Raw genomic sequence first — 19,277 nt, forward strand, 5'->3', positions numbered from 1 at the left:
TTTTCTCATAAAATTTGTGAAATTCATGATTACCAGCATAGTCAACACATGCACCCAATTATTGACAATTTTATCCATATACTTATTTGGTTTTAGATCCACGCGTTTAGAAACTTCTCAAACCAAAATTCTTACTTGGTTTATAATATTTTAAAAACATAATAAAATACACTAATAATTATTTATTTAATATGAATCATATGATAAATATATAAATATGAGTACACTATAAGAACATATTAATTATAAATAAATAATATCAATTATATTATATCATCAAATAATCTCAACCATATCATATTATCAAATAACCGTAACCGTATATAACAGTAACCGCTTGAACCGTAACCGTATTTAAACGTAACCGTTTAACCGTTTGTTAAACGGTTCTGGTTAAGGTTACAAAAATTTCTAACCATAACCGATGGTTAATAAACTTTAACCGTGACAACCGTAACCCTGGTCATGCCTATGTATAGCTAATTAAACATGTGTGTTTGTCTTCCATATTTCTTCTTTAAACCTCAAAGTTTGACTCAAACATCAAATTAAGGTCTTGCGATGTCAATCCTTCTTCCTTAGACCCAAAAATAAAAAAATTAATGAAAGAATATCAACTCATCTATAAAATCATACACAAAAATATGTTTTACAGCTCATAAGAAATAAAAAGCACAAATGTAGATAAATAAGATAATTTATGTTTTACATCAATATTTATAATATTTTAAACTTTGAAAAAGTTTCGAAATATAAAATTTGAACCTTTTAAAAAGTTTCGAAATATAAAATTTGAACCTTTTAAAAAGTTTCAATATTTATAATAGTTTAAACTTTTAAATTTTAAAAAGTATATATATTATAATATTTAAAAACTTTTAAAAGTTTCAATAGTTTCAATATTTGAAATTTTTTAAAGTTTTAGTTTGATCAAATAAAAAACCAGATCAAACCGAATATAAAACTTTTGAACTTGGACGCCTGATAAATTAAGCTTTCCTGCTCATTCGTTGTTGGTAGCATATTAATCTTATTTATAATGGTTTTGAACTATTGTCTAAAAAATTTCTAGCCGATGTGGGATATTGTACATAGTTCTTTTATTTCCATAAATTTAAAATTTTCCTTTTTCTAAAAAAATCTGGAAATTTAAAAAAAATGTTAATGAATGACATGTTAAATCCTGAGAGGTTGTTTAAAATAATTGTTAACATAGAAAATTTTAGAAATTGTATACAATGTTAATAAGTTATATGTCAAATCGCGATAAATTGTTTAAAATCCTATGTGAACGCCTTTCGGAGTTTATAGCTTGTACTTTTTATTAGTATAGATTTTTACAGAGATGATTATATTTTTTTATATTTTATATTTTATTTTGGACAACACATAGGATTATGATTATAATTATTAGTTTGTGAGGAATGTTTAAGTGAAATTGAATTTGGTAACCGACAAGTCTTCATTCGCCACCTAACCATTAATGCCGACCACAAAAAATGCAAATAAAAATCATCAGTAAAGAGGAAGGAAATCACGTAAAGCTTATAAAATAGGAACCCAAGCAAACACCAAATAAAGGAAAAGACTTAATTTGGCCCCCCTCCGCCTCTTACACAGAAACGCACACACAAATCGTGATTTCGAGAACAATGGCGAACAGTGGTGAAGGTAAAGTGGTGTGTGTTACAGGAGCATCTGGTTACATCGCCTCGTGGCTTGTCAAGTTCCTCCTCAGCCGTGGCTACACCGTTAAGGCTTCCGTCCGAGACCCCAGTTCCGTACCCTCTCTCTCTCCTTCTCTTTCTCGTATCTTTAATCTCCCTCACATTTTATTCGCTAAAGGGTTCCTTAATTTGGATTCTGATTGTACTAGTGTGAATCTTCTCTCTTGTTTAATCAAAGCTACGATCTTAAAAATTGATGCTTTTTATATATCAAGAAGGCAAGAATGGTCCTTTGATTTCTTATCTATCTGCATGCACAAATCCTAGTAGTAATAGTTTGTTGATTCACAATATCTTTAGGTGATCCGAAGAAGACGCAACACTTAGTCTCATTGGAAGGTGCAAAGGAGAGACTCCACTTGTTCAAAGCAGATCTTTTGGTTGAAGGATCTTTCGACTCTGCTATTGATGGCTGCCAAGGAGTTTTCCACACTGCTTCCCCTTTTTATCATGATGTCAAAGACCCACAGGTTCTTTATATTATCTTCATACTTGCTTGCTTTTTATTTTGTGGGTTGATTTGAATCTTAACTTTTGTATCCCCTTATTTCAGGTTGAACTTATTGATCCTGCTGTCAAGGGGACACTTAACGTTTTGAATTCATGCGCCAAAGCATCTTCGGTTAAAAGGGTTGTTGTTACCTCCTCCATGGCAGCTGTTACTTTAAACGGTAAACCACGCACGCCTGATGTAACTGTCGATGAAACTTGGTTCTCCACTCCTGAGCTTTGTGAGGCCTCTAAGGTGTGTTGAAACTTTGAGCCATGATGACTCATATTCGATTATTCTTGTCATCTACTATCTCCCTTCATTGTCCTGTATTTGTTAGGCTCTTCAAGTTCAAAACTAAATATGTTTCTGCTTTTTATACTGGCTGGAATCAGATGTGGTATGTTCTATCCAAGACCTTGGCGGAAGATGCTGCTTGGAAACTCGCTAAAGAGAAAGGATTAGAAATCGTTACTATTAACCCTGCAATGGTGATCGGTCCTCTCTTACAGCCGACTCTGAACACGAGTGCTGCTGCTATACTCAACTTAATTAATGGTAAACATAAACACTTCCTCTTTCAACTGGTTCTCGTGACCCTTTTTATCAAATGTTAAGAGAACCAAATTATCGAGTTCATGTCTTTATATAAGCAGGTGCAAAGACCTTTCCCAACGCGAGTTTCGGATGGGTTAATGTTAAGGACGTAGCCAATGCGCACATCCAAGCATTTGAGGTCCCTTCAGCTAACGGACGTTACTGTATGGTCGAGAGAGTCGCTCACTACTCCGAGCTTGTTAGCATTCTGCATGAGCTTTACCCAAATGTCCCACTCCCTGAAAGGTAAAGCATTTCTAAATTATATTAACCGGTCCAGTCCTGGTCGTCTCTGGTTTCTAATAGGCTTTTGTCTCATATATGCGCAGGTGTGTGGATGAGAATCCGCACGCGTCGACATATCAAGTGTCCAAGGAGAAAATAAAGAGCCTTGGCATAGACTACGTGCCCTTGAAGGTTAGCATCAAGGAGACCGTGGAGTCCTTGAAGGAGAAAGGTTTCGTGCACTTTTGAGAAAACATGTGAGCCATTGGATTCAATCCAAATTAGATAAAGTATTTGGAACACTACCAAAAAAATTATAATATTTGGAGCATGTCAACGAACCTTCAAGGGGAGATTAGTATGCTCTTAGTTCTCGTACCTTATTGTTGGTTCCATGAAATAAGATACTTTTCCGTTTATTTGTTGTTCGGTGTGATATCAAATGAGAATTGAAGTAACGTAAGCAGCTTTAAAAAAAACTTCAAATATTGTACCATAGCTTTTCAAAAGGAGTTTATTTAGTCAAATTGAAATTGGTAACCAACAAAAAGTCTCAATTGGCTACCTAACGATTATTGCCGACCACGCAAAAAGGCAAATAAAATCATCATCGGACATGTGAAAGGGGAAAAAAAGAAATCACGTTGATAAATACTTCATCTGTTTCACAAAGACTTGCCATGATCTTTTGATGATCGTCCAACCATCAACAGCAACAAGAAAAATACACTATTATGGGATTAAAAACTGTCGCCGGAACAGTTAAAATAGTTGCCGGAATGAATGACAATAAGTCGTAACTGTTGCTGGAATATTAAGCGATCAGTTATTGTTCCGAAAACAGTCGATGCGTCTTTTTTTATAAACACCATCATCATTACTTTCTACAATTTTGTGTTTAAAGTAACAAAAATACACTGATTTTTTTTGTTGCTATCGTTGGTTCAGTGATCATCAAAAGAACAGGGTCAATGTCATTTTAGAGTTTTATTTTTGTTTCACATAAAGTGTTACTTTACATTTCTAATGCATCATTTTATATTTCCAATGCATTTCTTACATTAGATTTCATAATTTTACCTTTAATCTATGACTAAATTAACCCACTAAACATTTATTAAATAAGAGCATATATGTATATGTTAATGTTTTCTTAATTTGTGTGAAATGTGTCAAAATGACACTCTTTGTGAAACAAGAGGAATACTAACTAGTATTTGATAGGCAAAAGAAGGTTCAATATCCTTAATTATCCGTTTAGTTATGTATTTGGTTTGTTTATTCGGTTTAGCAAACACATTACATGTAACATTTTTCTCTATTAGTGAGAACTAATCAACCAAAAATAACAAGTGTCATCATCATCATCATGATCTCTTTCCATCATCAGATCCCTATTCTCCCAGATGATCTTTCTTCCTTCGTGATATAATTATATTTTTTCAATGAGGATCAGAGATTTGAGAGAAAAACTAGAAGCTTCACAGAAAGGACCAAACGCTCAAATCTCTAATGGTGACCGCATGAGGGGAAAGCCATTGGAAAACGTGAGGAATAGAGAACGTGGTTCATTTGCCGGCAGAAACGGCTCCACTGAAAAGTTTAACACAGATCCTGCCGAAGTACTCATGATAGCTTTCCTATCTTTCTCTTCTTCCCTATCCTTACAACACCACAAGTTCTTTGTTTTGCTTTTATATAGCCTAATACGTCCGGATGCATTTTTTACATTAGATTTCAAAGGTTTAGCCTTAATGTATGATTAAATTAACCTATTAAACATTTATTAAATAAGAGCATGTATGTATATTTTATTAATTCATGTGAAATGTGTCAAAATGACACTATTTGAGAAACAAAAGGAGTACTAACTAGTATCTGACAGGCAAAAGAGATTTCTTTGGTTTAATATCCTTAATTGTTTGTTATAATCAATTTTGTTTTTTAATCAATTACAATAAAAACAACAATTATCATGTTTTGAATAATAACACCCAAACTAAATGAGTACCCGTGCAATAGCACAAGTTGAAATTTGTTTTATACATACAAAAATTATTTCTATTTTTAAGGAGCATTTTTTAAAAAACCTCTTTTCCTATATCACTTTTCAAAAATACCTATCTATGTTGATCATTTTCAAAAGTATCACTATTTATGTATAAAATGACCAAATTACCCTTTGTTTGACTGACAAGAAGAATGTACAACCACCAAAATAGAAAAAAATCTCCCGCCAAAAAATGATAAATTTTCCTGCCAAAATAAAAAAATTTCTTCTAAAATCAAAATATTTTCCCTCCAAAATTACAAAAATGGATTTTTCCTCCAAAAAATCTGAAATTAAAACCTTGTAAAAGTGTTTATAGAGTTTTTCAAAGGTTTTTATAAGATTTTAGTAAGGTTTTTATGAGATTGTTATAAGGCTTTTATAAAGCATTTGCAAAGCTTTTTATAAGTTTTGCTATAAGGTTTTAAGGTTTTTATAAGTTTCTATAAGGTTTTAAGTTTTGTTATAAGGTTTTAAGGTTCTTGTAAGCTTTTTATAAGTTTTGTTATAAGGTTTTAAGCTTTTTATAAGTTTTGTTATAAGGTTTTTATAAGTTTTTTTATAAGGTTTTAATAAGGTTTTTACAAGATTTTTATAAGGTTTCTACTTATCAAAACTTTATAAATGTCTTATAAATACTTTTTAATCGTTTAAATCATTATAAAAACCTTATAAAAGGTTGTAAGTTTTTTATGCGGAAAAAATTTTCGGAAATTTTTTTGCGGTAAAATATGTCGGAAAATTTTGTTTTTCATTTTGTTGACTAAAATATTTTTCAAATAAGGGTAAATATAGTAATTAAAAATAAAGTAGGATAAAAATTAAAATGGCCAATAAAAGGTGTATTTTTAAAAAGTGTATCTCGAAAAGGGTATTTCTATCAAATTCTCTATTTTTTATAGATTAAAATATTTTTTGATTTTTTATTAGTTTTTATCAATCTCATCATATAATTTTAATATTTTACATTTAAGCCGTCGTCGATTATAAAGATCATAACTTATTACATTTAACTCGTTGTAACTATAAATGTGTTAGCTATATTTATTTTTAAAATAAATTAGAGGATATTTGGTCATTTTTTAATATGTTAAATATTTATTATATTCTGTAAAAATATCAAGGTACGTTTGAATATCAGAATTTACCAATATTGTAATTTTCTGATCGAACTTGAAATTCAAATTCTCAATCATTTTTAAATAAAAATACACAAATCTTGGTTTTTTCGTAAGGAAATGGTGTGTAATAAATATAATTTGATTAATAATGGTTAGAAACCCAAATTTTTTTAGAAAATGATAATTATGGTTTGTTTATGAAAAAGAAAATTTTAATAACGGTATGTCAAATGATTTTTATGAAAAGAGAATTTTGAGTTTATCCATAACCCAAAATATCATGAATGAGTTAAAAAAATAATTGTTATCCTTATTTGGTTATTTGAATAATTAGTACAATTGATGATAAATCTGATTAGACATTAATACCTTAAACCAAAATAAATTAAGGTTAATTTATAATGGTATTATATTTTGTAATAATATGGACTACACTTACACTAGAAGAATAGTTGTGTATAGTTACAATTTTAATTGTAGGTATAACTCATTTTTCGTAGCAAAAAAATATTTGTTACTAATTTGCCACAAAAAAGTTACTAATTATTTGGTCGTAGCAAATTTTCAATCCGTCACAAATTGTGGTAATTTGCTACCATTTTGATACAAGATAATTTGTAGTAAATAGCGACTGTTTGTGACAAAAATCTATCGCAATTTGCCACATATTGAGTTGGAAAAATTCGTAACAAGTAGTTACAAATAGCCATAACATTTGGATACCCCAGGTTTTGTCTGAAACTTGTTATCATTTGTTATGCAATGCTTGTAACTAATTAGCTACAATTACATTCGGATTCATGGCCTTGCTTCAATTTGCCACTGGTATTTGTAGGAAAATTGTTCTAGTATCTACAATAGTGATAGTAATTTGTATCTACATAATGTGACAATAGGTTGGTAACAAAATTGCTACGAATACTAACGAATGCTGTGTTAGTAATAGTGTCAAATTGCTACGCAAATTGACTAAAAACTTTCTGGACTAAATTAAAAATTCTTAATCTGAAACCGTTGCCTTCTCTGGCAAGTTTGAATTGTAGCGGCAAACATAATTCTTCTGCAAATATAATTGCAAAACTAGATTACAAAAGCACCGATTAAACATTAGTTCAAAGAAACAGGGTTTTAAAACAAACAGAGTTTTTATTTTTTAAAGCAGCAGACAAAATACAGAGTTTTAAATAGGTAGAGGGATTAAAGCAGCAGACAACATATTCATGGCCACAGGGCACCGCCGAGAAGCTCATTGTTGTCATCGTCTTCTTGCTCATGAGCACCGTCTAGTTCATTAGCTATTTCCGCTCCACCAGTCGCAGCTTCCGGATTGGCATCTCCGTTATCTATGTTGTTGCAGTGAGTTGGGCTGGTCACCGACGCATCTGTTGCATATGTTGGCTGTGTGGAGGGGAAAGTGTTTGCTGAACCTTCAGGCATATATTGCCTCATATACTCAACCATAGTCGCCAGTTGCTCTTGAAGAGATGTCATTTGGCGTTCAAGAGATATTCTTGTCACTGCACCAGCTGAGCGTTCTCCACGCTCACGTATGTAGTTGTTTCCCCCGACACCGAAGATCCTCCCATTCTGAGCAGGAACGACCTACATAGAAAAAGTTTGTTAAGGCTTGCAACATAAACACCAATGTAATCCCAAATATTTTCTCACCGAAACTACTTAAAGATTGTTAAGCTTTTCAAATATGTTTAACCTCCATCATGGCATGTATGCGTCGTAAGGAATATCAAACACTGCAGACAACAAAACCAGAAGATTATACCTTGTAGAACTGCTCATCTTCATCAAGTCGAGTCAAGGTTGTGCCCTTTGAACCTCCTTCTGCGGCGCCATCTGATGTTTGACTGAGGACATCAATTTGTCTTTGAATCTCTTCTTCGATCGACCTCGCCTTATCATCCACATATGTGCCATCAGCTTTGCGGTGAGTCTCCCTCAGAATTCGACGCATGGATGGCTCAATCCCTTCTTTGCGACGCTACAAAATCAAGTGATGGTTAAAATCACTTTATCTTTATCATTGGACTTGAATCGAGAAACTTAAATAACTTATAGTAAGACTACTTACTATTAACTCTCGGAGCTGGTCGTACGAACGTGAACCAGATGTATGAGCATGTGGACCAAACCCATCACGACAACTTAAACGATTTTATGTCGCTATCTTGCTCTTCTTCCGAGCTGCGTCAGTGCCCCAGTACTCTTGCATCAACTCCCAGATATCCCCACTGATCCATTCAGGCTTATTACCTGAAACTTTTGCCTTGGATATCATGTCCCTCAGGCGGCCAGCAAGAACATGATACCACAATTGATACACTTCTCCGCCATGTGCATCATCCCAATAGAAACTTTGCTGCAAAAGGAATCAAACTTGGATTAGTAGTTCAGTAAGAGTCTACCATTGGATATACTTCGATCAAGGATATGAAGTATCAGTTTTAAAGTCTGACATCATGACTTACTATGAAATCACCCCACCATTGCATCAGGGCCTCATTGGGAACAGAACTTATATTATACCATGGTCCATTGAAGTGCCTACGGATCGAAGGGACGATGGTTCGCCTAGGAGGGTTATCAAGACCAAACCTGAAACGATAAAGAAAACAAGATGTGTTTCAAGATCTCGACTGAAACGAGAAAGCCACCACATTGCTCAATTGTACCAGTCATACGAGTAACCAAGGTCACTAATATGTCATGTAACTCTTGTAGCTACTACTACAAGACATTGATAAATTTACAACACAATGAAGCTACTACTACTAAAATATAGGAAGGCATAATTGTTGATGTCTAACCATTCCACTTTTGCTACACTAACCAGAAAAACCTACTCCATATTTCAACAAGTCATATTTTCATTTAACTATAAAACAGAGGGATCGTACTACATACCACATAGCACCGTTGACTCTATCCAGATGAAGAACTGGCATCAATCTTCTGGATTCTTGTGCTAGTAAGGCAACAATGGTCATTTGCACATTGTTCATTCCCCTTCCCCCGTGTCCACCTCTACCCTGTCCTGGAAGTCTCCCTCCGCCGCGTCCACCACGGCCATTTCCTCGACCTTCACCGCCACCGAAACCAAAGCCACCGCCCATGCCACCACCACGGCCAGCACCACGACCTTCACCGCCACCACCACCAACTGCTAAACCGTGACCACTACCACGACCACCACCAAAGACAACACCACGACCTTCACCTCGACCATCACCTCGTCCACCAACACCACCACGACGACCACCAAATCCACGACCTGGAGCAGCAGAGCCACCAGAACCTTGCGATCCATTTGGATTCATCTAGGTTGAGATATCATTAATAAAGAGATGTGTTAGTAATATAAACTGGAGATTCCATATCAACTTTCATATAACAAAGTCAAAAAATTTCGACTTATGTAAAACAAAACACACGGATGTGAAGAAAACACTCGCTTGAGAAGAAAAGAATAAACTTATGAAAACATCATTGTTTTCTTTACCAGTGTTCCCTACCTTACTCGTGAAGATGTGTTGTCTGAGAAAATTGCTTCTGATATGGAGAGAGATAAGAGGAGATGGATGTAATGGATCGGAGAAGAGAGATAGAGCTTGTATTGAGAAGCTCTAGAGTCTCTGGTTATATTACACTTGATGTCTTCTAGACTTTAAACAAAGTTAAACCCATCAGTAATTAATTACTGATTTTACTTTGTTACAAAGAACTTAATTACACACCCACTTGGTGTGAAATGAATTCGAGTAGACAGATGTTGGAGGATAGTTGTGTCTTGATCTTGGGTTAATTAAGGGTTTAGGGCCTGCTATGGATTCAGACTTTTAGCAAGAGTTGTGATACTGTTGGGCCTATTGGTCGTAACCACCAAGGCCTATTAACATGTTTTTCCCAATACTCTGTCGTTTGAGTTCAACTTGGCTTCCCATCGGCCAAGATATTTCGAGATTTCCAAAACTCAGTCTGAAATTCTAATGTAATAACAAAATATTCTCAGATCTATATAGGTTCCAACGTTAATTGTTAGTGCGTGTAATCACCCAACCCAGCTTACTCCATCTTCTAGCCCAGTCTATCTCTCATAGCCCTGTTTTAGCAACCAAAATTCTACCTCCAGATGGACCGGAAGAATCTTGAACAAGGTATGTCTGTTTGATACTTGTATACATAAAATAGAAGTCTCTAGTATCTATTGGCATCAATTGACAGGCTAAAGTGTGTGTTCTCATTACGTAGATGAGTCTCAGGAGGTTAATCGCAAGGAAAATGCAGAAAAAAATGTAAGTATCGGCTATAAATTGGTTTCTGTCAAATATATATTTTAAATTGGTTTCTTTGTGCAGATCTACGATATGAGTCTTGACCTCTCCATACTTTCAGGTAGATAGCATGAACTGTATGTTAATTGTGGCATATTGCATTTGAAACTCATTTTCCAGTATTTGACACTTTAATCATTCCAGAACCTCCTCATATAAGGAATTGGTTTCCTAGCTATGTCTCACAAGTTCAAACGGTTGATAAAAGTGATGACTATGACTACTCTCACTTTGGCAAAAATGAATCAGATGTTAGGAATGAAATTAGGGAACCGAATACAAAGGTAATAGTGTATATGAGTTTATGTTTTATATCTGCACTCACCTATGTTTTACACACTAATTATAAAGTTTATCCCAGGTTAAAGATATATATAACCTTTGTGTTGCAAATGCAGGTGAGGATAAGTCCTTGTATCTACTTTTCTTTGTTATGTGTTTTGCATTGCAGCTTATTGCTTACTTGATGTTATTTCTGATTTATACAGATCATTACGATGTCATTTATGGCAATGACTCTGATGATGAAGCAAAAACTGGTCGTGTTTTGCGTGAAGGTAAAATCAATCCAGAGGAACCAAGCAGTCGTTTAGAAGAAGAAGTCAACGGATTGAAGAACAGGGTCAAATATCTGGAATCCGTCATCGCGAATTTGCATGACCACATTGTTCGACTGGTTAGTTCTAATAAGAAGAGGAAGATGTAATGGTGCTAGCTCGCTGATGAATCATTAGACCTAGGTCTCGACATAAAAACCGTACCCGAATATCCAACCTGGAACCCGACTCGAAAAATCGGGTTCGGGTTGGGTACGGGTATTCTTATAAAACCTTATTGGGTTCTATTTTCTAATACCCGTGGGTTCGGGTTAGGGTCAAATAATACCCGGTACCCGTTTGGGTACCTATTAAGCCCGAACGTGTAAACATATTTATAATATTTATCATTAATATAATGTAATTACCCAAAAATTATGATTATAATTTTCAATATTTTATTTAGTTTATACCTAAATAACAAAAATAATCAAAATATCTAAAATATTTTGTTATGTAAGTCAAAATTTACCTAAATTTATTTAAATTTAATTATATTTTTTTGGGCATCCGGAAGTTCGGGTACTAATCGGGTTCTAAAATTTGTAACCCAAACCGACCCGAACCCGATAGTACCCAAACCGAACCAAACCCATTTATCTAAAAATACCCAATGGGTTCTATTTTTCTAAATCCGTTTACCCAAACCCGAATGGGTAATACCCGAACCCGAACGGGTTATCCGAATGCCCAGCCTAGACCGATCTTCTGTTTTATTATGGGTTGTTTTGTAACATATTACTGTAATCCAAGATCAACCATCATCTGATATCATTATTTTGCGACACATTATAATCAAAGTTCACTGAAACAACTAGTTGAAAAATATATCGCGAGTATGAAACAAGGACATAACAAAACGCTTCTTATCAATTGGTCTTTAATCTTCTTCAGAACTAAAATATTCTAATTCTTCTGTCATCTCCACATCGGTATCGTGATCTTCTGAATCTTCATCTAGTGGATCATCAGGAATATCTTCAAGATCTACTCCAGGTAAAACAAGGGACCTTACATTACTTGCATCAACTGAGGTAGGATGCAGAAAGTCATTGTTTTCGCCTTGCAATGGTGCTCGTTGTTCGATGACAATGTCGAGTATTCCTCTTGGATATACTTTCAAAACTACCAACCACTCGTTTAATTGGCGCTTAACACATGGGTATGGCAAAAAAATTACTTGATTTGCTTGTGTAGTCAATATGAATGGATCGTATTTCTCATATACCCCAGATGCACAAACCTCAACAACACCAGATTTACGAATTCTAATCCCTGACCCCATAGTCGTATCAAACCAATCACAACGAAATAACGTCACTTTAAGTCTGACTGCTCTGTGACAGGAGATCTGTATTACTTGTCGAAGTTTACCATAGTACGTTTGGTCGTATTCAGAACTCCCCCGCACACATATGCCGTAGTTAGTTGTTGTTTTATTCATTGAACGATTCAATGTATGAAACTTATATCCTCGCGAGAAATATGAATTCCAACAGGTGCACTTACGAATTGGCCCTCGTACAAGCTCTTGTAACCACAACGGGTACAACGTATTAGTGTAATCACTTTGGACCTATAGAAGCCATTATCCGAAGTTAAACATTGAACCGTTTTTTGAGCAAAGATCAGACCACTACACATCTAATAATTGGTCTTAGGACTTACCAAATTGTATAACCACTGTGAATAGGTTCTCTCTTTCAATGTAGCTAACATCTCATCTGTAAGCCCCTCATGCTTTTCTATTGCTTCATTATCAAATAATCTGTATGTTTGCCGTAGAGTAAAAGTGAATTGCATATTTGTTAAATAACAAAAATAACAATCGAATGGAGATCTTTAATACCTTTCAAATTGTTGAAGTTCTTCACAGTTGAGCAGAATATAAATATGAGCGATGTGGTTATCATCATCAGTTAACCACTCGTAGTATGGTCTTCCACTAGGACCACCAACGTGTCTAAATAAATGTGGCACTTCATAAGAGTATATATATTGCTGGGCAAAACCACTAGCATGTCGCTTATGCGTACTGTTCAACTCAGTATGATCTGTAGAATCAAAGTGGTGCAAGCTGAAATTTGTGATTTCTTCATTTATAACTGCTCAACAATTGAACCTTCAACACTAGATTTGTTATTCGCTTTCTTCTTGAGGTGAAACATGAATCTTTTAAAAGGATACATCCATCGAAACTGCACTAGTCCACCGAGCTCAGTTTCTGAAGGTAAGTGAACAGTTAAATGTTCCATAACATCAAAAAATGAAGGTGGAAATATCTTCTCGAGGTTGCAAAGAGTCTGAGCAATATTTTTTTCGAGACGATCAATGTCACTTATATTCATACTTCTTGAGCAAAGATCGCGGAAAAAAATCCCCACATGTACATTTAGAAGTGAAACAAGTTAAATAGTATATGACATTGTATATATATAAATATAGAAGACTAATAGAGATATATAAATCCTTACCTAATATTGCTTCATGGACTTCAGAAGGCAATAGTTCACAGAAAACAAATGGAAATAACCGTTGCATAATCACGTGGCAGTCATGACTTTTCAAACCATATATTTTACACCCTTGCTCAAGGCTTATGCATCGTCCTATGTTAGATACATACCCATCAGGAAACTTTACTACATCCTTCAGCCATTTTAGAAACATTCGCTTTGCGTTTGCTGACAACCGGAATATAGGAATTGGAGCCTTCCCAAAAGATGTTAGATGTAGAGGTTTTCTATCACAATACAGAACAAGATCTTTCCGTGAATTCACAGAATCTTTTGTTTTGCCTGCGATATTTAGCAACGTGTTAATAACGTTATCAAAAAAAAAATTCTCAATATGCATAACATCAAGGTTATGACGGAGAAGATGTGTCTTCCAATAAGGCAGCTTCCAGAAAATACTAAACTTATGCCACTGATGCGTCTCGCCATATCCTTCAATCTCTGCGTTTACATGACAATTGCCTCCACATTCAACTGTTTTCTTCAATCCATAAATATCCTCCAACTGATGATGTAAGATTACTTCTCCCGAGCGATTATATGGTGCTGACTTCATGACCACCTTATTCTTTCTAAAAGATCTTATGTTTTGTCTATAAGCATGATCTCTTGGCAAAAATCTTTGGTGACAATCAAACCAACTTGATTTCCAACCATGTTTTAACTGAAAAGCATATGTGTCCTCCATACAATACGGACAAGATAATCTTCCATGGGTTGTCCATCCTGATAACATCCCCAATGCTGGAAAATCACTTATCGTCCACATTAACACTGCTTTTAGATTAAAATTCTGCTTAGTTGAAACATCAAACGCTTGAACACCATATACCCATAGTTCCTGCAATTCTTCAATCAACGGTCGTAAAAATATATCCAAACTTCGTTTTGGATGGTTTCGCCCAGGGACTAAAATACTAAGAAATAGATATTCTCTTTTCATGCACATATCTGGCGGGAGATTATATGGAGTTAGAATAATAGGCCACGACGAATAATTACCACTAGATGATCCAAATAGGTTAAACCCATCTGTACAAAGTTTTAGGTAAACATTTTCCACGCCTTACCATCGGACGGATGTTCCATCTTCCCATCATGGCATGTATGTTTTGCATGCCAACTCATATGCGATGTTGTTCTCTCTGATAAATACAATCTTTTTAATCTATCTGTTGCTACTGGGAGATAGAACATCCTCTTTTATGGAATACGTTTTGTTGTAGAGGAATCCTTTCTAGATGTCTTTTTTGGTTTGTACCTTGGATGCTCACAAAATTTGCAGATGATTAAATTTTTATCAGGGTTACCCCAATAAATCATGCAATTATTTATACAGACATCAATCCTATGGTAAGGCATACTCAATGTACGCATCAGCTTCTCTGTTTCATAATAGTTTTTGGATGTAACATTACCTTTAGGTAAAATCTTATAAATCAAATGTGAAACATCATCAACACAAATTTCAGCTAGATTACGGTCCGTTTTAATGTGCATCACATCGGCAGCCAAGAAAAATTTGACAAACCTTCAATACAATTATTATAAAGAGGTTCACTTGCCATGTTTAAACGATTGTAAAAATCTGCAGTCTCAGAGTTAGGGACTTCCCAAACATGACAACTCATCCCACTAAAACAAATAATAATATATTTAAAATTAACTATCCACTAATAACCGAGGCCCACTTTTTTTTTTTTGTTCGAACATATGGTTGTGAATAAATGTTGCATTATAATTTGCATGTGGTAAAAATGTACAAACCTTATCTCTATGCATGGTAATTATATTTAAAGTCTCATATACAAATGAATACCTTATCTCTATTTTTTTGTTAACCATAATTTAGGAAAACTGTCAAGGTAAAAAACTGTGAATTCATAATAAGACAACTTACCTTGTTTGTGGCATAAACATTTCTCCTGGAGAGCTACATTCCCATATATGCATTAGAATTCCATTCAGGTTGAGTTGTTTGATATGTATTGTTATCAAAATTTTCATCACCCTCTTGATATTGATATTGATATTGAGGCTCAAATGTTTCTCTATAAATGAATGGTGAGCTTTCTCTACAACTTGCTCTGATATGACAATACATTACTGTTGCTACATTATCATCTGTCGGAAACCAATATCTCTTCCTCACCATTACTCACTACTTAATTGGACCTTGTACCCACTAAAATTGCTACTGTCTCATCTGTCGCTATAATGCTATATACAACTTGTTGCTACTATTCGCTACGTACAAAGTGACGCAAGTTGTAACACTTGTTACAAATGATTCGTGGCAAATAATGTTGGTTTTTAAACAAATTTTTCCTCACAAACAGTTACGACAACACAGAGGCTACGAACATTTTTGTAACTAAATAGTAGTAAATCTGCTACAATTATATGTCGTCTCTATTTGTTATTAAATTGCTACAAACACAGACGAATTAGCTACTAAAATTATACAACCAAATTAAGTAACATTTTGTCACAGTAGTAAATATTTGCTACTATTTATTTTGTAGCTAAATTTCGTAACTATATACAACTATTCTTCTAGTGTTAATGTTGTGTAATTCCCAATTAATATAGTAGGGATTTTGAAATACAGTAAAAAATAACACAAGAGTCGTATCATCTATTTATAAATATATATACACTTCTGTATATACAACTATATATTTACATGAGATTTTCAAAAAAAAAATTAATTTATTGAATATATATATATATATTTAAAAATAATCTATCGAATATAAATCTATACATATCCTATTTTTAATATTTCATACACGAGGCACGAGATAAAAGTTAGCTACGACAAGACACACTGGTCACTCATTTGCTCCTCTCCTGTTACAGAGAAACAACAAAAGGAGACAAACAGCACACAAATCCGTGGTTTTAGAACTATGGCGAACAGTGGTGAAGGTAAAGTGGTGTGTGTTACAGGAGCCTCTGGTTACATCGCCTCGTGGCTTGTCAAGTTCCTCCTCAGCCGTGGCTACACCGTTAAGGCTTCCGTCCGAGACCCCAGTTCTGTACCCTCTCTTCTTCTCTTCTCTTCACTTCTCTTATCTTATCTCTCTCACATATTTTCGTTTCTCTCTTGTTTGATCAAAGCTACAATCTTAAAAATTGATGCTTTTTATACCAATTAATCACCAAGAATGATCCTAGAATATTTTCTTATCTATCTGCATGCACAAATCCTAGTTGTAATAGTTTGTTGATTCACATCTGTCGGTGATCCGAAGAAGACGCAACACTTAGTCTCACTGGAAGGTGCAAAGGAGAGACTCCACTTGTTCAAAGCAGATCTTTTGGTTGAGGGATCATTCGACTCTGCTATTGATGGCTGCCAAGGAGTTTTCCACACTGCTTCCCCTTGTTATCATGATGTCAAAGACCCACAGGTTCTTATCTTCTCCTCAAACTTGCTTGTTTTAATTTGTAGATTAGTTTGGATCTTTAACTTTTGTATCATCATTTCAGATTGAACTTATATGATCCTGCGGTCAAGGGGACACTTAACGTTTTGAATTCGTGCGCCAAAGCATCCTCCGTTAAAAGGGTTGTTGTGACCTCCTCCATGGCAGCTGTTAATTACAACGGAAAACCATGCACGCCTGATGTAACTGTCGATGAAACTTGGTTCTCTGATCCTGAGCATTGTGAGGCCTCTACGGTCTGTTGAGCCATGACTCATACTCACTCAGATTATGATGAAACTTTATTTTCTTGTCATCTACGTACTATCGACTAGTTGTCACTTCCTTGTCCTGTAATTAACGTTAGGCTAGCTCTTTAATTCAAACTAAAATGTTTCTGCTTTTAATACTGGAGTTAGATGTGGTATGTTCTATCCAAGACCTTGGCCGAAGATACTGCTTGGAAACTCGCTAAAGAGAAAGGCTTAGACATTGTTACTATTAACCCGGCAATGGTGATCGGTCCTCTCTTACAGCCAACTCTGAACACGAGTGCGGCTGTTATACTCAACTTAATAAATGGTAAGCACAACACTTGCTCTGACCACCTTTTTATTAAATGTTAGAGAACCAGTTTCGAGTTCATGTCTTTATATAATAAGCAGGTGCAAAGACTTTCCCCAACGTGAGTTTCGGATGGGTATATGTTAAAGACGTAGCCAATGCGCACATACAAGCATTTGAGGTCCCTTCAGCTAACGGACGTTACTGTATGGTCGAGAGAGTCGCTCACTACTCCGACATTGCTAGCATTCTGCATGAGCTTTACCCAAATGTCCCACTCCCTGAAAGGTAAAACATTCAGGGAGTAAAACATCTCTAAATATATTAACCGGTTCAGTCCTGGCCGTGTCTGGTTTCTAATGCGGTTTTGTCTCTTATATGCACAGGTGTGTAGACGAGAATCCGTACATGCCGACGTATCAAGTGTCCAAGGAGAAAATAAAGAGCCTTGGCATAGACTACATACCTTTGAAGGTTAGCATCAAGGAGACCGTGGAGTCCCTGAAGGAGAAAGGTTTCGTAAACTTCTGAGAAAGCATGTAAGCCATTGGATACAATCCGAGATTAGATAAAGTATTTGGAATTGTCAACGTACATTACTGTTGGTTCCATGAAATAAGATACTTTTCCTTTTATTTGTTGTTAGTGATATATATGAAATGAGAATTTTAGAAACGTAAGCAGCTTTAAAAAAAAAAACTTAAAGACATTGTAACTGATCAAACAATTATTAATGTTTTAGCTTCTGTCCATTATTGAAGTTGGTGACAAGAACGTTTAACCAATAGGCTTCCATTGTCGACAAAGAAGTAAACAAAACGAGGGATTTGTAGTTTTGTACACGTATGGTTTGCCAACAACAAATAGGTATTCAGACAATATGAAAAATAATAGTCAAAGAAATTTAAGAACAACTTCATAACGTACATGGCTGGCTATTCAAGTAACTAAAACATTTGAAAACACTGATCTACAATTATTGTGAAGAAAAAAAAAAGATTAAAAAAGATAACAATTTTCAAAGAATTGTGCTTTTTTCTTTTTACTTCTTTAAGAGATACAGAAGAAACATGAACCTTTCTCAGTTCTCGCCTTCTAATTGCAATGAACCTTCTCTCATTAATTTGAGGCTCAAACTGTTGAATCTTTCCCGGGAATACTGTCTCGAAGCTTTCCTCCAGTCTGTTCCAGCTTTCATCATTGCCGCGAACTCTTCATAGCTTATCCGCCCATCCTAATCACCAAGAAGCACCGCTCAAAGCATCAAGATAAGACTTACAAACTGCTATCTATCTCCAGACCCATTTTTAGCCATTATATTATCATTTACGACTTGGAACTAAGGATGTACAATTCTAAGAATTCTGATAAGATCAATCTTATCTATTTCACAATGAACCAGGTTACACAGTAAAGAATCAAACACAAATCAAGCAAGGCAAATTATAGAAACCGTAAACTATAACCAAAAATAAATTTGAGGTTTTGTCCAAGATATCCCAAAAATCTCCCTGCCAATAATAGGCCTCAACCTCAAACCAGTACCAAACTTAGGCAACAACTCACTCTCAAAAGCTAGCTAGAGCCATGCACTATTTTTTTTTTTTTTTTTTT

At 34.9% G+C, this 19,277-nt stretch overlaps 6 protein-coding genes across 6 annotated transcripts; 3 read left to right on the forward strand and 3 right to left on the reverse strand.

Annotated features, from left to right (window-relative positions):
- LOC104706270 (cinnamoyl-CoA reductase 1) lies at positions 1,653 to 3,497 on the forward strand (the record flags this gene model as incomplete). Its single annotated transcript, XM_010422446.2, is given in 6 exon segments — positions 1,653 to 1,776; positions 2,028 to 2,197; positions 2,281 to 2,472; positions 2,613 to 2,775; positions 2,874 to 3,060; positions 3,144 to 3,497. Coding segments are annotated over 6 exon segments (981 nt in total). The 3' UTR covers positions 3,289 to 3,497.
- LOC104706271 (keratin, type I cytoskeletal 9-like) lies at positions 7,266 to 9,542 on the reverse strand. The gene is made up of 5 exons (XM_010422448.2): positions 9,130 to 9,542; positions 8,694 to 8,820; positions 8,297 to 8,584; positions 7,991 to 8,206; positions 7,266 to 7,812 (listed from the first exon to the last, which is right to left on the reverse strand). Exons 1-3 carry the CDS (start codon positions 9,540 to 9,542, stop codon positions 8,381 to 8,383), a joined length of 744 nt encoding a protein of 247 aa, XP_010420750.2. The 3' UTR covers positions 7,266 to 7,812; positions 7,991 to 8,206; positions 8,297 to 8,380.
- LOC104709232 lies at positions 7,429 to 8,361 on the reverse strand. The gene is made up of 3 exons (XM_010425881.1): positions 8,326 to 8,361; positions 7,991 to 8,206; positions 7,429 to 7,812 (listed from the first exon to the last, which is right to left on the reverse strand). The coding sequence occupies exons 1-3, from the start codon at positions 8,359 to 8,361 to the stop codon at positions 7,429 to 7,431; spliced, it is 636 nt and encodes a 211-aa protein (XP_010424183.1).
- On the forward strand, positions 10,141 to 11,543 carry LOC104706272. The gene is made up of 6 exons (XM_010422449.2): positions 10,141 to 10,379; positions 10,474 to 10,517; positions 10,581 to 10,617; positions 10,701 to 10,840; positions 10,918 to 10,954; positions 11,045 to 11,543. The coding sequence occupies exons 1-6, from the start codon at positions 10,355 to 10,357 to the stop codon at positions 11,260 to 11,262; spliced, it is 501 nt and encodes a 166-aa protein (XP_010420751.1). The 5' UTR covers positions 10,141 to 10,354; the 3' UTR covers positions 11,263 to 11,543.
- Positions 12,719 to 15,719, reverse strand: LOC109125847. Its single transcript, XM_019228345.1, has 2 exons — positions 13,002 to 15,719; positions 12,719 to 12,920 (listed from the first exon to the last, which is right to left on the reverse strand). The coding sequence occupies exon 1, from the start codon at positions 14,615 to 14,617 to the stop codon at positions 13,487 to 13,489; it is 1,131 nt and encodes a 376-aa protein (XP_019083890.1). The 5' UTR covers positions 14,618 to 15,719; the 3' UTR covers positions 12,719 to 12,920; positions 13,002 to 13,486.
- On the forward strand, positions 16,451 to 18,338 carry LOC104706273 (cinnamoyl-CoA reductase 1-like). The gene is made up of 6 exons (XM_019228348.1): positions 16,451 to 16,704; positions 16,885 to 17,084; positions 17,164 to 17,356; positions 17,519 to 17,681; positions 17,765 to 17,951; positions 18,050 to 18,338. Exons 2-6 carry the CDS (start codon positions 17,023 to 17,025, stop codon positions 18,192 to 18,194), a joined length of 750 nt encoding a protein of 249 aa, XP_019083893.1. The 5' UTR covers positions 16,451 to 16,704; positions 16,885 to 17,022; the 3' UTR covers positions 18,195 to 18,338.

This window comes from Camelina sativa, chromosome 8, assembly GCF_000633955.1.
Source record: "Camelina sativa cultivar DH55 chromosome 8, Cs, whole genome shotgun sequence".
Lineage (NCBI taxonomy): Eukaryota > Viridiplantae > Streptophyta > Magnoliopsida > Brassicales > Brassicaceae > Camelina > Camelina sativa.

What these genes read in the sequence shown, in the direction of transcription:
- LOC104709232 (XM_010425881.1), bottom strand. Translation starts at nt 8,361, where the DNA reads ATGGGTTTGGTCCACATGCTCATACATCTGGTTCAC. An exon ending in TGCTCATACATCTGGTTCAC is followed by an intron (nt 8,207 to 8,325) that starts GTTCGTACGACC and finishes TTGATTTTGTAG; the next exon opens with CGTCGCAAAGAAGGGATTGA. An exon ending in AAGATGAGCAGTTCTACAAG is followed by an intron (nt 7,813 to 7,990) that starts GTATAATCTTCT and finishes TTTTCTATGTAG; the next exon opens with GTCGTTCCTGCTCAGAATGG.
- LOC104706271 (XM_010422448.2), bottom strand. Translation starts at nt 9,542, where the DNA reads ATGAATCCAAATGGATCGCAAGGTTCTGGTGGCTCTGCTGCTCCAGGT. An exon ending in AGAGTCAACGGTGCTATGTG is followed by an intron (nt 8,821 to 9,129) that starts GTATGTAGTACG and finishes TTATCGTTTCAG; the next exon opens with GTTTGGTCTTGATAACCCTC. An exon ending in AATGGTGGGGTGATTTCATA is followed by an intron (nt 8,585 to 8,693) that starts GTAAGTCATGAT and finishes TTCCTTTTGCAG; the next exon opens with CAAAGTTTCTATTGGGATGA.
- LOC104706272 (XM_010422449.2), top strand. Translation starts at nt 10,355, where the DNA reads ATGGACCGGAAGAATCTTGAACAAG. An exon ending in AGGAAAATGCAGAAAAAAAT is followed by an intron (nt 10,518 to 10,580) that starts GTAAGTATCGGC and finishes TTCTTTGTGCAG; the next exon opens with ATCTACGATATGAGTCTTGA. An exon ending in CCTTTGTGTTGCAAATGCAG is followed by an intron (nt 10,955 to 11,044) that starts GTGAGGATAAGT and finishes TGATTTATACAG; the next exon opens with ATCATTACGATGTCATTTAT.
- LOC109125847 (XM_019228345.1), bottom strand. Translation starts at nt 14,617, where the DNA reads ATGTGCATGAAAAGAGAATATCTATTTCTTAGTATTTTAGTCCCTGGG.
- LOC104706273 (XM_019228348.1), top strand. Translation starts at nt 17,023, where the DNA reads ATGGCTGCCAAGGAGTTTTCCACACTGCTTCCCCTTGTTATCATGATG. An exon ending in AGCATTGTGAGGCCTCTACG is followed by an intron (nt 17,357 to 17,518) that starts GTCTGTTGAGCC and finishes TACTGGAGTTAG; the next exon opens with ATGTGGTATGTTCTATCCAA. An exon ending in TATACTCAACTTAATAAATG is followed by an intron (nt 17,682 to 17,764) that starts GTAAGCACAACA and finishes TATAATAAGCAG; the next exon opens with GTGCAAAGACTTTCCCCAAC.